Below are 16,390 nucleotides of genomic sequence, written 5' to 3'. Positions count from 1 at the left end.
ATGGAGCTTTGATATCTTTCCCTAACTTCAACAGTATTCGTGTACGAGTAGGGTAAAATACCCAACAGATTTTTATAAATTAAAAAAAAATGTTTAAGCCATTCCAAGAAACAGGTAAAGTCAGTTAAGCACCTCAAACGACCCTTATGGAAGAGCAACTCTTTTTTTTTTTTTTTTTTTTTTTTTTTTGAGGCGGAGTCTCGCTCTGTCGCCCGGACTGGAGTGCAGTGGCCGGATCTCAGCTCACTGCAAGCTCCGCCTCCTGGGTTTACGCCATTCTCCTGCCTCAGCCTCCCGAGTAGCTGGGACTACAGGCGCCCGCCACGTCGCCCGGCTAGTTTTTTTTTGTATTTTTAGTAGAGACGGGGTTTCACCGTGTTAGCCAGGATGGTCTCGATCTCCTGACCTCGTGATCCGCCCGTCTCGGCCTCCCAAAGTGCTGGGATTACAGGCTTGAGCCACCGCGCCCGGCCGGAAGAGCAACTCTTATCTTCAGTAAATACAGCTTTCTATTCATGAAAAAATATTTTCTTTTCTTGGACACACATACTTTAAGAAACTGCATGTCACATTTAAAAAAAACTATTAAACTGGAATAATTTAATAATTTATTTGTGGAAACATAAGATATTTCATATCCACCTAAGGTTAAATATATGTGCTACTCAGCTTATGTATTTGCTGAAGAAAAAGATAAATGAAACACAGCTGACCCTTTAACAAACACTGGTTTGAACTGCAGGAGTCCACTTATAATGATTTCAACCAAAGAGATAAAAAATGCAGTATTCAAGGGATGTAAAACATGCCTATATAGAGGGAGAGGCAACTGCAGAGCCTGAGTATGTGCAGATTTTGGTATTCACGGGGGTCCTGGAGTAATCCCCTGTATATACCAAGAAATGACTATAAATGAAATTCTGTCCAATTTAATGACCTCACAATTATAGTACAGAAGAAGTATCTCCCAAAGATCTATGATTAACTTGATACAGTTATCAGTATTGAAACATAACCACTATTAATAATCTGAGAAAAAAATAAAAACAAATCAATATAATGTTAATTGAAGCACCCCCTTTCCAATTCTAACTCATAAAAAAATTTACCAAGTTCAGAATAGAGTAACACTGAAGTAAAAACTCAATCATCTTGACTATTCAAAATACCACTCAATGTTTTTACCAAGGAATTATTTAATTAAATATGTAATATTATTTAATTAAATATGTTACATAAAAGTTTATTGTATCAAAAGTGTTACATCCTGGGCCCAACTTCACTTTCTAGGAAAACATTCTTCAAATTTTACAATGAGCAAAGGAAAAGTAGATTTTACATATTAAATTTGTTTCTGTTAATTATAATCAACTTTTTCAGCAACAGAGAACTATAACCATAGAAAAATTTACCAAAGGGTAATAGGATAGATTTCAACCCACATCATTAAAAACTGCCAGGGAAATGTTTGCTGTTGTCACAGGTTTAACTATTTTTGAAGTAATTTCTTCAATGTTAACACAAAGTTGAGTACTCTGAGATAGACCTAACATCATTTCAAAGTTATTCCAAATATGAAAAAATTGTATCAGGCACTAAAACTTAAATCTTCAGAAATGCCCAACTTGGCCAGGCATGGTGTCTCAAGTCTGTAATCCCAGCACCTTGGAAGGCCGAGGTGGGCGGATGACCTGAGGGTCAGGAGTTCGAGACCAGCCTGGCCAACATGGTGAAACCCCATCTCTACTAAAAATACAAAAATTAGCCGGGCATGGTGGCACACACCTGTAGTCCTGGCTACTCGGGAGGCTGAGGCATGAGAATCACCTGAATCCCAAAGGTGAAGGCTGCAGTGAGCCCAGACTGTGCCACTGTACTCCAGCCTGGGTGACAGAGCAAGACTCTGTATCCAAAAAGAAAAAGAAAAAGAAACGCCCAACTATATAACAGCACAAAAAACTAAAATACACAGAAAATTCTAGAGATTTTACTATAATTATGCCTTGCTTATTTCTGCATAAACTGCAGGGCTCCATCTCTTTCTGGGGGAATAAATAATGCCATGATTTGAAAGTTTATCTCAATGTTACAGGCAATTGAAAACTCTAATTATTCCTATGTGGAATTAAAAGAGTAACTGAACCAAAAATAGTCTCAGATTATGTTTCCTGACTAATGAAGATTTACAAGAACGAAGGAATATAAGGGGATTTAAATGACTCACATTCACTACAACAATGGAAAAATATCAAAACAAAGAATCACCTCAAGAGTCAAAAGTAGATTCTACTGCTATGCGGATTATTTGAATTTATACTGGACAAATATACTCAGGATTTTTATTAGTTATTTTTCTTTTCCCTTCCATTATTCAGTTCCTCTGAGGGGTTGCCATTATAAATTTAAATAGCATACTAATACAAAAATTGCTTATCAATTCAGACACTATCGATTCCCATTGCACATGAGTAATTTACCATATCACAATGAATATGGTATATCCCACTTCTCTCCTGTACTACAAGCCACACTATTTTTAATTATTCCAGTGGCTAGGCTTTTGATTTGAAACAATATCCTTGATATATCTTTAAAGAATTATGCTATTGTCAGAAAGATTAGAAAATAAGTGATTTACTCTTCCTTAAACTCATCCCATTCCATCTCATAACATTCTGTTCTAAATATAATTAAATCTTTCATATTCTACTGTCTATTTCTACAAATGAAAAACACCAACAGACAGCATTTTATATAACTTCATTGATCAAGTAACAGCGATTACACCTATAAAAAAGAAAAAATCCTACAGACATTCATACTTTGCAAATGGGAAGAGATTCTTCAAAGCATTTACACATTTAACAAATGTCTACTTCAAACCTACTGTGTGCTAAGCATTTTGCTAGGTGCTAGGGATTCAGCAGAGAGCAAAGTCAACCCTGCTCTTTCAGAGGTTAGCTTCCAATATGACAAAGGCTATCTAGAAATTTTATTTCTTTTTAGCTTCCTTCAATTCTCCAAGGTCAGTGGTTCCCAACCAAGGGCCTACATTGTCAGGTGTGAAGGACCATAATGCCAATTAAGCAGGCAGGATGAGATGGCCAAAAGTTCTGATCCTCTATAAACAATGTCAACCTGTGTAACATAAAACACACATAGGGTCCCTGCTAAGAGATATTTGTTCTAGTATAACCAGGTGCTACGGGCTGTTGTTCTTTCTTGAATTCTTTTTCATTCTGCTGAAACACTTTAAGTATAGTTTTCATGAACAGCATGTGGCTAAGCTCTTTTAAGTCTACATTTCTTCTTTTAAGTCTGTATTTCTTTTACTCCCCCAACCCTCTCCAACCCACCTCACTGATATAATTAAACACTCATCGTTACAGGTAAAATTCCACAAACCACTCCTCTCCACCCCTCTAAACCCAAAAATAAAGATTTTAAATTTGAGTATCCAGGGCTATAGAATTCTGATGACAGTCTGATTCTCCTTTCTTTGTAGGTAATTTGTCTTTTACTCAGGAAGCTTTTAAAATTTTGTCTTTGTCCTTTTTAATTCTTTTCTTTTTGTTTTTTTTTTTTTTTTTTTTTTTTTTAGATGGAGTCTTGCTCTGTACCCCAGGATGGAGTGCAGTGGTGCAATCTCAACTCACTGCAACTTCCGCCTCCTGGGTTCCTTCTCCTGCCTCAGCCTCCCAAGGAGCTGGGATTACAGGTGCCTGCCAGCACACCTCACTAATTTTTATAATTTTAGTAGAGACAGGGTTTCACCATGTTGGCCAGGATGGTCTCAAACTCCTGACCTCAAGTGATCCTCCCGCCTTGGCCTCCCAAAGTGCTGTGATTACAGGCATTGAGCCACCATGCCCAGCCTTTAATTTTTTTTTTCTTTTTAAGAGACAGACTTCCGTCGCCCAAGCTGGAGTTCAGTGGCGCAATCATGGCTAACTGCAGCTTCAACTTCCCAGGCTCAAGCAATACTCCAAACTCAGCCTCCCAAGTAGCTGGGAATACTGGCACTTAACACCACACTTGGCTAATTTTTAAATTTTTTGTAAAGCCCAGGTGTGGTGATTCATGCCTGTAATCCCAGAACTTTGAGAGGCCAAGGCGCGCAGAGCGCTTGAGTCTGTTAGTTCTAAACCAACCTGGGCAACATGGCAAAACCCTGTCTCTACTAAACAAAGGAAAAATTAGATGGGTGTGGTGGCGCATGCCTGTAGTCACAAGTACTTGGGAGACTGAGGTAAAAGAATCACCTGAGCCTGGGAAGTCAAGGCTGTAGTGAACTTATGATCACACCACTGCACTCCAGCCTGGGCGATGGGAGACCCTGACAGACACACACCCACTCTTGTAAACAGAGAGTCTCACTATGTTGCCCAGGGTAGTCTTGAACTCCTGGGCTCATGTGTTCCTCCTGCTTTGGCCTCCCCAAAGTGCTGGGATTACAGCCCATTTCATTTGAAAACATTTATCTGTTTTCTTTAATCATTCCTCCTTTCGATTACTGTTTCTTGTATTCTTTTAACACTCTTTTAGAGAAATACAAGAGCACCTCTCTTTCCACCACATCTTTCCCATTCTGTATTTTCATCTCTATTGCTGCGCATTTGAAATTTTTCTCTATTCTGAAGTTTCAGATCATCAACTGGATCTAAAACATGACATTTTATTAATGTGGTTACTCAGATTTTTTAAATTCTGATAATTATGTTTCTGATTTCCAATAACACTTTCTGGTTTTCTGTTCTTTTTACACAGGAATCCTTCCTAACAATACAAATTACAATTTTGCTTTGTATTTTTAATAATCTTCCACTGCCGGAATTACTACTACTTTTAATGGGGTACTGGTAACTCATTCATCAAGCTTGATTTTACTCAGATATATTAAAATTATGTTTTCAAATGTAATACAAATATCAACTAGCATGGATTTCTCCTGTAATTTAATGCTTCACCAATACCCTTCACTCTGAAATAGAGGACCTGACATTCCAAGTTTTATATAAGCAGACAGGATATGACAGGTTGGCTCCTCCACAGGAACAGCCTTGTTGGCTGCCAAGGCAAACCAAGGAACTCCTGTTGCCAAAATAATCAGTCAATAAAAAATATCTAGCAATGACAAGAGATGAAATTAGATTTTTAAAGTCCTTATTTGTTGTCATAATCAGGCTCAAGAATTTAAAGAAAAACATGAACACAGGTAGGAAATGATAGAAAGATACAGTAACTATAGACCTCAATTAAATTTTAGTTAAAATCTCCCCAAACTTGGGGAAGGCAGGTTAGTATAACCCTTCTAAACTTATTATTCAAAATTGTTGTAACCAAGTTAGATCCTTTACCTGATCCTAGACTGGATTCTCTACTAGAAGAAAGCAATAAGCAATTTCATGGATCATCTGACAGAATATTACGGTTATGCAAGATAATTCCCTTATTCTTTCCTATAGAAAAAAACACTATAGTTTTTGGGGGGAAAGTTATCTCAAGTGGTTCAAAAAGAACCCATAAAGCAGATGGGGAAGCATGTTAATAATAAGTGAATCTGGATAAAAGGTATGAATGTTTCACATATTCTTATTCCCCCCAAAATTTATTTTTTTTATTTTTATTGTTTTTTGAGATGGAGTTTTGCTCTTGTTGACCAAGCTGTAGTGCAACGGCACGAACTCGCCTCACTGCAACCTCCGCCTACTGGGTTCAAGCGATTCTCCTGCCTCAGCCTCCCAAGCAGATGGGATTACAGGCATGCACCACCATGTCCGGCTAACTTTTTGTATTTTTAGTAGAAAAGGGGTTTCACCATGTTAGCCAGGCTGCTATCGAACATCTGACCTCAGGTGATCCACCCGCATCGGCCTCCCAAAATGCTGGGATTACAGGCATGAGCCACCATGCCCGGCCTCCCCCAAAAAGTTTATTTACAACCAAAAAGATGAAGCAAAAGTATAATTACCAACATTTTTGCATGTAACTACAGTTTAACTATTCTATTATCTTGGCACCAATATATTTGGCCATTTTTCTAATGATGGACATTTGAACTGCTGCCTTTAAAACAAACAAAAAAAAATTATTGATTGCTCCTAACAGTCTTATACATGAAAGTTTCTATTAGGTATGCAACCCAGAAAATAACTGCTGAATTATAAGGTAGATGTATGTTCAACTTTACAGGAAAATACAAAACTGCTTCTTGAAGTGACTTTATCAATTTAGATTCCCATTTGCAACTGTGTAAGAGGTCTTGTTATCTACAGTCTTTCCAATACTTGATATTGTCAAACTTAATTTTGCCAAATGAATGGATATAAAATATTCTCACTGTAGTCCTGACTCATATTCCCTCATTTTTAGTAAGCCTTTATATTCTTATTAGCTACATGTTTTTTCTCTCATTAAATGCCTATTCACATCTTTGACTTTTTCTATTGGGTTATCTTTTCTTAAATTAATACATAGAATTTCTATGTAAATTCTTTAAAATATATATTCATTTATTTTAGAGATGGGTTCTCATTGCGCTACTTAGGCTGGTCTCAAACTCCTGGGCCGAAGCAATCCTCCTGCCTCAGCCTCCTGAGTAGCTGTGAATATAGGCATGCACCACCACACTAGTTATATACTCTTGACACAAATCTTTAGTCAGTTATGTTCAAATTTCTTTTAGTCTTTTAAAAAACATGGCTTCTTCTTCTTTTTCTTTTTGTTGGACGAAGTCTAGTTTATCACCCAGGCTGGAGTGCACTGGTGCAATCTTGGCTCACTGCAATCTCTGCCTCCACGGTTCAACCAATTCTCCTGCCTCAGCCTCCCAAGTATCTGGGACTACAGGCACGCACCACCATGCCTGTGCCTGGCTAATTTTTGTATTTTTAGTAGAGACAGAGTTTCACCATGTTGGCCAGGCTGGTATCAAACTCCCGACCTCAAGCAATCTGCACGCCTGGGCCTCCCAAAGTGTTGGGATTACAGACATGAGCCACGATGAGCAGCCAGGCCTCTTAAACTTTCTTTAAAGCATCTTTTGATGGACAGATTTTAATCTAATCAAATTCAGCAGTCTTTTGCAATTAGTGCTGCCTGTGTCTTGTTTATGAAAGCCAACCTTTACCCAAGGCTTCCAAGATACCCACTTGGGGATACAGTACATCTACATACCAGAAGCTTTGAGAAATTCCAGCTAAATACATGAGAGATAAGACCATATTAAAACTAGACACTAATAATGACTTACAACTACTTTTATTAAGAAAAAAAAAAAAGGCATACGTAGTAAAGAAAATCCTAGCAAAATACCACTGATTTTTTCTTTTCAATGAAGTGAAGAAGGACCTAGAATAGACAGCAGTACATCCTTCCTTCAGCACTAAAATGATATAAGTATTTGAAAGCAGTTATGCTGAAGCACAAGCATATCAAAGAGAAAATCTACAAATGAAAATACAAATTCTGCCTACACAAGGCTAAAAGTACCAGGAAGAAAACTGGACAAAAACACATGGTACCCTATATGCTAACCAGCTAACAAGCAAGGAAAATTGGTTCCTAACACAGTGATTTCAAACTTAATGGACAGTCAGATACCTAGCACAACCCATTATACTGGCTTTCCCTTTTAAATCTCCACAGACTGGTGAATCACTAAACTGGTAAAATCAATTTACAGCATGATTCTCCCATCTCCACATTTGCAAAGGGAAAGGTATATGCAACTAGCACCCAGCAATGAAAGAAATGGGGTGGGGAAGGTAAAAGTACCCATTTTGAGGCAAGTAACTGAATTCAATGATCCTCTTACTGGTTCAATGACTAAACACAAAAAGCCCAAAGGATAGTCCTGAAGCCTCCCCCCAACCACAAAGGAGATAACAAAATTATGAGTCCAGATGAGTGGCTGCCAGGGCTTAGGCCTTGGGAAAGGATGGAAAAACAAAAGGCTAGTATATAAGGGAGGATTTGGGGGATGACGAAACTGTTCTGTATCCTAACTGATAATGTGGTTACACAAATCTGCATATGTTACAATTCACAGAGTTGTACACCCCCCAAAAGTGAATTTCATTGTACGAATGAATTTTATGAATAAAATACACTTATTTTAAGTATACACAAATTCTTATAGGAGCCTTATTTACGTTACCCCCAAAAGGAAAACATCCCAAATATCCTTCAAAGAATGAATGGAATAGACACAATGGTCTATCCATATAATAGAAAACTACTTAGTACTACAAAGGAATAAAGAACTGAGTTATACAACGACATAGATGAATTGCAAAGATACCATGCTGAGTGAAAGATAAATGTCTTAAAAGATCATATAGTACATAATTTCAATTATGACAATATGGAAAATGTCTTATAGGGACAAACAACCAATCAGTGGTTCAGTAATGAGAGGGAGAGAGAGGGCTTGACTATAAACTGGCAGGTCAAGGAAATTTACAATTTTATTATATTTAATTATTTTTAGAAGAAAAAGATATAAAATTTCTAAAAAACAGTAAGGACAGAAAGCAGACATAAGTTTTAAACAGTCCTTTGTGCTCAATAAAATCAAGATGAATTCTAGGATCAAGGGATTCCATTAAGAAAACAGAGTTGGGGAGGGGGGAGGAGGGAGGGATTGCATTGGGGAGTTATACATGATATAAATGATAAATTGATGGGTGCTGACGAGTTGATGGGTGCAGCACACCAACATGGCATAAGTATACATATGTAACAAACCTGCACGTTATGCACATGTACCCTAGAACTTAAAGTATAATAAAAAAAAAAAAAAGAAAACAGAGTTAAGAGTGGGAGCTGGATGTGACAACAGAAGCAAACAAATTCTATCAGTGAAGAATGCAAAACCTCACAAATCACAGAAACAGCACAAATCAAATACACATGAAAAATAAGTGAGCAGGAAAAATCAAATCCTCCAAAAGAAGAGAAAAAGAATAAAGAACCAACAGAACTCAAGGACAAAGATTCAACAAATTTGTTGACATTAATAGAAAAAAGTGGCCTGCAGACAAAGGATTACAGAAAACAATATTCATGTTGTACACGTTTTCACATTTACATTCACAATGTAAAAATAAAAATCTTTTATGCACACACCAAAAAAACAGCTATTTACAAACAAAAAATGTAGGCTAGCCTCAGAATTTTCCATAATATAAAACCATTTAACGAAAAAGCAAAGCCTATATATGGTACCTTAAGTGAAAATGCTGTTGACTAGAAAGAATTCTATACCTAGCTAAATGGTTGTTTACATATTCTGACCAAAGACATTTTATGGATCTAAAGGCTTACTAATAAATAATAAGTTAAATAAGATTCAAAACAGAGCCGTCAAAGGTGTGTTAGGCATTAAAAAGGGTGGCAGCAATGTGACAGAAGAAAAACTTCTGCTGAATTAAATTGAAAGGAGATTAACTGAGCAATGAATATGATTCACGAATCACAAAGCCAGCCAGAGTAGGCTCTCACACTCAAGTGCAGCCCTGTGGTGGAAGATTTATAGACAGAAAAAGGAAAAGTGATGTACAGAAAACGGAAGTGAGATCAACAGCTCGACTGGTTACAGGTTGGCATCTGCCTTATTTAAACAGTTGGCTACATTTGATTCAGCCAAAATTTGGCGATTGGCACAACAGTAGGCTACGGTCTGTTTATACCTCCACTTGTTATAGTTCGCCATGTACAGAAAAACCTTTAGGCTAGACTTAAAATATGTAAGGAGGCAGCTTTAGGATAAATTTTATTTAACAAAATAATGAGGCCGGGCGCGGTGGCTCAAGCCTGTAATCCCAGCACTTTGGGAGGCCGAGACGGGCGGATCACGAGGTCAGGAGATCGAGACCATCCTGGCTAACATGATGAAACCCCGTCTCTACTAAAAAATACAAAAAACTAGCCGGGCGACGTGGCGGGCGCCTGTAGTCCCAGCTGCTTGGGAGGCTGAGGCAGGAGAATGGCGTAAACCCAGGAGGTGGAGCTTGCAGTGAGCTGAGATCCGGCCACTGCACTCCAGCCTGGGCGGCAGAGCGAGACTCCGTCTCAAAAAAAAAAAAAATAATAATAATAATAATAATGAAACACTGTAAGGGTAAAGTTAAAGTTTAAATCACTGTTGTGTATACAGCTACAATATACATCATAATATAGCTACAACATATACCTGTCATTAAAAATTTCCTAAAACAACTACATAATATTAACATACCAAATACATTATAACAAAACTAGGATTAAACTTTCAAGTTGGGTAGGAAAAAAAAAAGACAGAAGGGTGATTATCTCCTCAGTGGTAGGCAAATGAAAAGTTGTTATTTCCTTGCCATGTATCTTTTGTCCTAAGTAATCTCATCCCACTTCCATACTATCAACTGTTTAAGAACAAAAGGTCCCCATATCTGTGACTCCGACATCTAACTGCTTAATCAGAGATTTTGCTGCCTGTATTTCTCAAAGGTACCTTAAAATCAGCACAATCTAAAAATGAAGTCTCAACTTGCATCCCACCTTTCATACCTCAAATCATTTCTCCTGATGCGCTATTTGTAATGGCAGTTACAGTATGACCACTTTACTCAACTGCTAAACTGAAACTCAGTAACTACTTTTGATCCCATTTCTCTCATTTCCCACATTCAAGTGGGACAAAACACAATTATATTCAGCAACCCATCTAAAAGGTTCAGCAGAGCCTTAAAGTCATTTGTATTAATTACTCCAAAGCAAAGTTTCTAACAATCCAACACAGCAATCAATAACTAGCACCAGAATCACCTGGAATAGTTTATACTTAAAAAGTACACTACAAGTTCCTTTAACAAATATACCAAGGGATAGGTCTCAAGAATCTACTATTTCAATAAACACCCCAATTAATACTTATGTGAACTCAGGTTTGGAAACTACTGCTCTGGGGTTATTATTCCAACATCTTCCCTCCGAGAAATGTTGAAACACTTCCCTCTGCTGCACACAACCATGAAGACAAGATATTCAGCTTCACACACAGAAACAAATCACTGACATTTTACAGAGTTAAATTAAGTTACCTCTTTATCTTAATTTCTACATAGGAACAGGCATTCTGTAAGCACATGCTTTCCATAGTAACAAGCATTATTTACTAGAGGAGCTTCTAACTTAACCCCTACTAAGTTTCAAAAGAAATTTAAATGTATCCCCTATAGAAAAGCCCATCCATTTTCTCTTTCCACCTAAAAATAGAACCTCAATTTTACGTTACAGTTTGGAAGAGAAAACATTCCCTAGTTGAACTTACTCTTGTGGCCCTGTGATCAAAGTCTGGCCAATATTTGGGGGGCTAATCCCCATATGGGCCACTTGGTAAGATATTTTTAAAAAATAAAAATAAAAAAATTCTGGCCAATATAATACAAGGATAAACAGCATGTTTTATTTCAGGAATGTCTCCCTCAGTCTTACAGAGGGTACATAACAGAATTAGGAATCAAATTCTGCAAAGCCTGTATTTTGTACAAGTGCTTTAAGTATAAACATTACAAAAATACTTCAAAAGTTTTACGTTTTAAAAACATATTTTGCCCGGCACAGTGGCTCACGCCTGTAACCCCAGCACTCTGGAAGGCCGAGGTGCACGGATCACGAGGTCAGCAGTTCAAGACCAGCCTGGCCAACATCGTGAAACCTGTCTTACCAAAAATACAAAAATTAGCCAGGTGTGCTGGCGGGCACCTGCAATCCCAGCTACTCGGGAGGCTGAGGCAAGAGAATCGCTTGAACCCAGGAGGTGGAGGCTGCAGTGAGCTGAGACCACGCCACTGCACTCCAGCCTGGGTGACAGGGAGAGATTCCATCTCAAAAAAAAAACAAAATAAAACAAAAAATATATATACGTATACATGTAATTTCTTATAAACACAAAATTAGTAAAACATTTATTTAAAAGTTGTTTCAGCTGGGTGCAGTGGCTCAGGACTGTAATCCCAACATTTTGGGAGGCAGAGGGGTGGGGACAGATCCCTTGAGCTCAGGACACCAGCCTGGGCAACATGGGGAAACCCTCTACCTACAAAAAAACACAAAAATTAGCCAGGCATGGTGGCATGTGACCGCAGTCCCAGCTACTCGGGAAGCTGAGGTAGGAAGATCGCTGGAGCCCAGGAGATCAAGGCTGCAGTGAGCCATGTTCACGCCAGTACACTCCTGCCGGGACAAGAGAGACCCTATCTGAAAAAAATCAAATAATATATAAAATGTAAATAAATAAAACGTGTTTTAAGTGCCAGGTTCAGTGGCACAGGTCTGTAGTCCCAGCTACTTGGGAGTCTAAGGCAGGAGGATTGCTCGGGGCCGGGAATTTGAGGCTATATTCCATGACTGCACCTGTGAATAGCCACTGCACTCCAGCCTGGGCAACATGGCAAGATGTCATCTCAAAAAAAAAATTCTTTGTTTCAAACTCTAAATACATTTTCTCCTATCTTAGTATGATTAATAATATTAGTAATTAGAGACCCTGGTTAGTTTACAAAGTCTGTTTAGTTACAAATGCCAACATTCATTCAGCTTTGATGATAAACACTGAGGCCCAATGGCCTTTATCATCTAGGGAGTATGAAGAATGAGCAAGAGGCTAACTCAGCGTGACTTACCCTAGGAAAGGAAAGAACAGCTCATATAGGACACACACAATACCTTCAAGGGTGTTTGTAGAGTTGTTTCTTAAGTAGTTGGTTTCCTTCACAGAAAGTTCTTAAACTCAGAATACTAACAGGCATTCAAGAATACCCATCCATGCACCCCACCAGCAATACAAAGACCCCAAACAAAAAATTACTATATTCTTACCCTACGCATGGCTTCCTCCTCTTCTTGACGCTTTTCATAATGTGCAAAGTCATCAAAGATTGAGGTGGTATGCTTGAAAGTAGCAATTATTTTAAGCACTTGCTTAGCTTTTTCTAGGGGTACCTCTTGAGTGTCCCTTGAATTGGTAACCGGTTTGTTGTCATTATTTTCTAAGCGAATATGCCGTAACTGGTTATTGGGAACATCTTTGACAAAGATCCATTTAACTTCAAATTTGCCCTTCCACTTATCCTGAGACCAGACACCAGCATATGCATTATAGTCCACAACAGACTTCATTTCAGCCACTCCACAAAAATGTCCACTGCCATTCACACTGAAGAGTAAATAGAGTGGGCCTTTCCCATTCAGGGAACGGTAAGCTGCATCCAAACGCTTATTACCATGCTCAGTACTACACCAGATAGAGTATTTAATGGAACGATGTATGTCATCCTCAGAGTAGCTTTTAATGATAAACACACGTCCATTCTTCAGATTCCAATCAAAGTCTTTGGGATTATAGTTGTTTATGGCCTTTAGCTTTTCCAGCACGGGATGCACTTCTACACTAGAAGGTGAAGCACTGACAGGTACAACACCTAAACCAAAGTTTTCACTGCCCGCTCCATTGTTCTGGTTGAAGCCTGCTCCCCTGTTCCGAGGAGCTACCCAGCGATTCTGCAGCTGCTGCTGTTGAGGCTGCACTTGGTGAGGCTGGGCCTGTGGCTGAGGTCCTTGTTGCTGCTGTGGTTGTGGTGGTTGAGGCTGCTGTTGAGGCAGTTGGCTTTGCACCAATGGTGGTGGTTGAATTAATGGCTGAGGCTGCTGGATTATAGTTTGAGGAGGCAGAACTGGTTGGGTTGGTGGAGCCTTTACCACTGACCCCTTTTCATCCCAAGTTCCAATATTCATGTTGTGTTTTATAGGAGGTGGTGGTACAGCAGAACCCCCAATTCCCACATTGCCCTTGGGTTTAAGTTTCGGTTGAGGTTTGGCAGGTTTTCTGGCAATGGCAGCCCAGGAGGTTGGTTTAGGTGCTGCACTGCTAACTGGGGGCACACTATTGGTTGCAATGCTAGTCATACCACTGCTGCTCAAAGCTGTACCTACAGTTTTTGTCACTGCAGCTGTCAGGTCACCACCAATTTTCAGTCCAGTCATGCCTTGCTCAATACTGCTAATGCCAGGCACCTTACTCAAAGTATCATTGCCAAATCCAGCCTGTCCATCAGTAATAGCTCTCCCAAGAGAACTAGGTGGATAGCCATAACTGCTACTATAAGCAGAACTTTGTGTTGATTGTCCCTGAGATCCACTTGTCCCCCATGTAGAGAAATCAGCATTACCAGGAAAAAAGTTAAATCCATGTTGACCAAGAAATGGAGGGGTATTTCCTAATGCCCCAGGTTGACTAAATACACCATCTGGTATATAGTGATGTTCTCCATTACTCATTTGTCCATAGGTTGTCAGATATGGCATAGGCTGGTCTCCAGCCGTGGACCACGCTGCTTCCCCAAGAGAATATGGAAATCCAATGGATGGAGCATAGTAACTAGGCATGTACGGATCTGACATTGGTGGATAGCTACTACTCTGCAAAACAAAATATCACAATCAGTAGCGAAATGTCCTCTTAAAAGGGCAAAAAAAGAAATCTGAAAGATTAAAATCAAGAAGTTTTAAGTAAATGAAAATAAAAGATATACCTATCCTAGATAAACAAAATTAAAATTTCAAATCCAGTTTTATCAACAGAAAAATTTGCTGATGAGTATTCACATCTTAAAATATTTATTACAAAATAACCTATAAGGCTTTTTTCAGGGATGACAGTGGGGGTATAATGAGTATTATTTTTGTTTGAAGAGCCAGGCCCTCTGTCACAATTTAAAAATATCTTAATTTCTACAGAAGGCTAATATATCAACTTTGTGGACACAAAATTACGATTTACAGCCAGCTGTACTTTAACCAACTGATGTATGCAATCACTTACATGTAAGGATTAAATAAACTAGACAACTCTGCCAAATATTAGAAGAATTACAGCTCATCTATATGATGGAATCCAGTTCAGTCATTACATTTTGTACTTTCGTTAAGGAAAAAATGGAGAAATGCTCATAGTCTGAGAAGATTCAAGATTATGTCTATAGCAGGATCCAAATTTCTTTTCATTTTGCTTTGCCTTGTTCATTTCAAAAAGAAATAAAACAAATTCCTTATCATAGTTTCTTACTGGTGGAATAACAGACATGTTTTTCTTTACACTCTCCGTTTCCCCAAATTTTACACAATAAACCTATTACAGAACAGTTTTTTTTAAATTTAGAAATAGAGTTCATATAAATTTCCAGAATTACTGAAATTCAATCAACCTTCATTATACTTATCATTTAGTGAACTGTCAAAAATCAAGGCACCAAATTTCACTAAAGGAAAAAAAAAAAAAAAAAGCTCAAATTTGTTACTAGACAATATAAAAAATAAAATAAAATATTTTAAATACTTATTTCTTTTGAAGCAAGCTTCTTAGGCAAAAAAAAAAAAAAAAGGTCTGAAACTAGATTTTCGATCTTTGATTTAGGTGTGCTTTTATTCTATTTTATTTTTGAAACAGAGTCTCACTGTGTCACTCAGGCAGAAGTACAGCGGCGCTATCTTGGCTCACTGCAACATCCACTTCCCGAGGCTCAAGCAATCCTCCCATTTCAGCTCCCAGAATAGTTGAAACCATAGACGTCCACCACCATGCCCAGCTAATTTTTTGTATTTTTTGTAGAGATGAGGATTTCACCATGTTGCCCAGGCTGGTCTTGAACTCCTGGGCTCAAGCAATCTGCCCGTCTCAGCCACCCAAAGTGTGATTTACGTGTGATTTTAAAGCACTGCACAGAGCTTCACAATTTGTAGATTTACGCAAAGTGAAAAAAATCCACTAATATTGTCAGTACAACTGGTATTACTTCTCAAGGGTCAATAGCATTTTGAAGGTTATTTAATTTATATACACAGTCAAAGTTCTTTGGAGTAAAGTTCTTAATCCATTTCTTCTACTGTTACACTCTTGTCACTATTGCGTGGCTGCTTTTCCACTCATGAATATGTGACAATAACATCACAGATCCTACCTGGAACTAATTTTCAATTATTTTTGAAAAGGCTCATCATTGAAAACTGAGATGTTTTATTACTAAGTTACTTGTTTTACTATTAAATTACCTTTGGTACACAAAGTATTTGGTATACTCTTGTAACTGTCTACTGTCTATGGAAAGCTAACTTAACATATTGTTTTTTGAAATGATTCTGATATGACTAAAATAACTTAAGAACCAAATATAGGTCGGGCGCGGTGGCTCAAGCCTGTAATCCCAGCACTTTGGGAGGCCGAGACGGGCGGATCACGAGGTCAGGAGATCGAGACCATCCTGGCCAATATGGTGAAACCCTGTCTCTACTAAAAAAATACAAAAAACTAGCCGGGTGAGGTGGCGGGCTCCTGTAGTCCCAGCTACTCGGG

The 16,390-nt window shown here is 38.3% G+C and overlaps 1 protein-coding gene across 4 annotated transcripts in view; it reads right to left on the bottom strand.

Moving 5' to 3' along the window:
* Positions 1-16,390, bottom strand: part of YTHDF3 (YTH N6-methyladenosine RNA binding protein 3) — a 43,602-nt gene that overhangs the window by 12,903 nt on the left and 14,309 nt on the right. For all 4 annotated transcript variants that reach the window (XM_033203664.1, XM_033203666.1, XM_033203667.1 and 1 more), the window contains one exon: positions 12,862-14,460. In XM_033203664.1, coding sequence (XP_033059555.1) covers positions 12,862-14,460 — 1,599 coding nt within the window. The remainder of the gene's footprint in view (positions 1-12,861; positions 14,461-16,390) is intronic.

The sequence above is a fragment of the Trachypithecus francoisi genome, unplaced genomic scaffold, assembly GCF_009764315.1.
Source record: "Trachypithecus francoisi isolate TF-2019V2 unplaced genomic scaffold, Tfra_2.0 Lachesis_group7, whole genome shotgun sequence".
NCBI lineage: Eukaryota > Metazoa > Chordata > Mammalia > Primates > Cercopithecidae > Trachypithecus > Trachypithecus francoisi.
The sequence above is the reverse complement of the archived record's forward strand: the minus strand, read 5'-3'. Positions and strand labels throughout refer to the sequence as shown.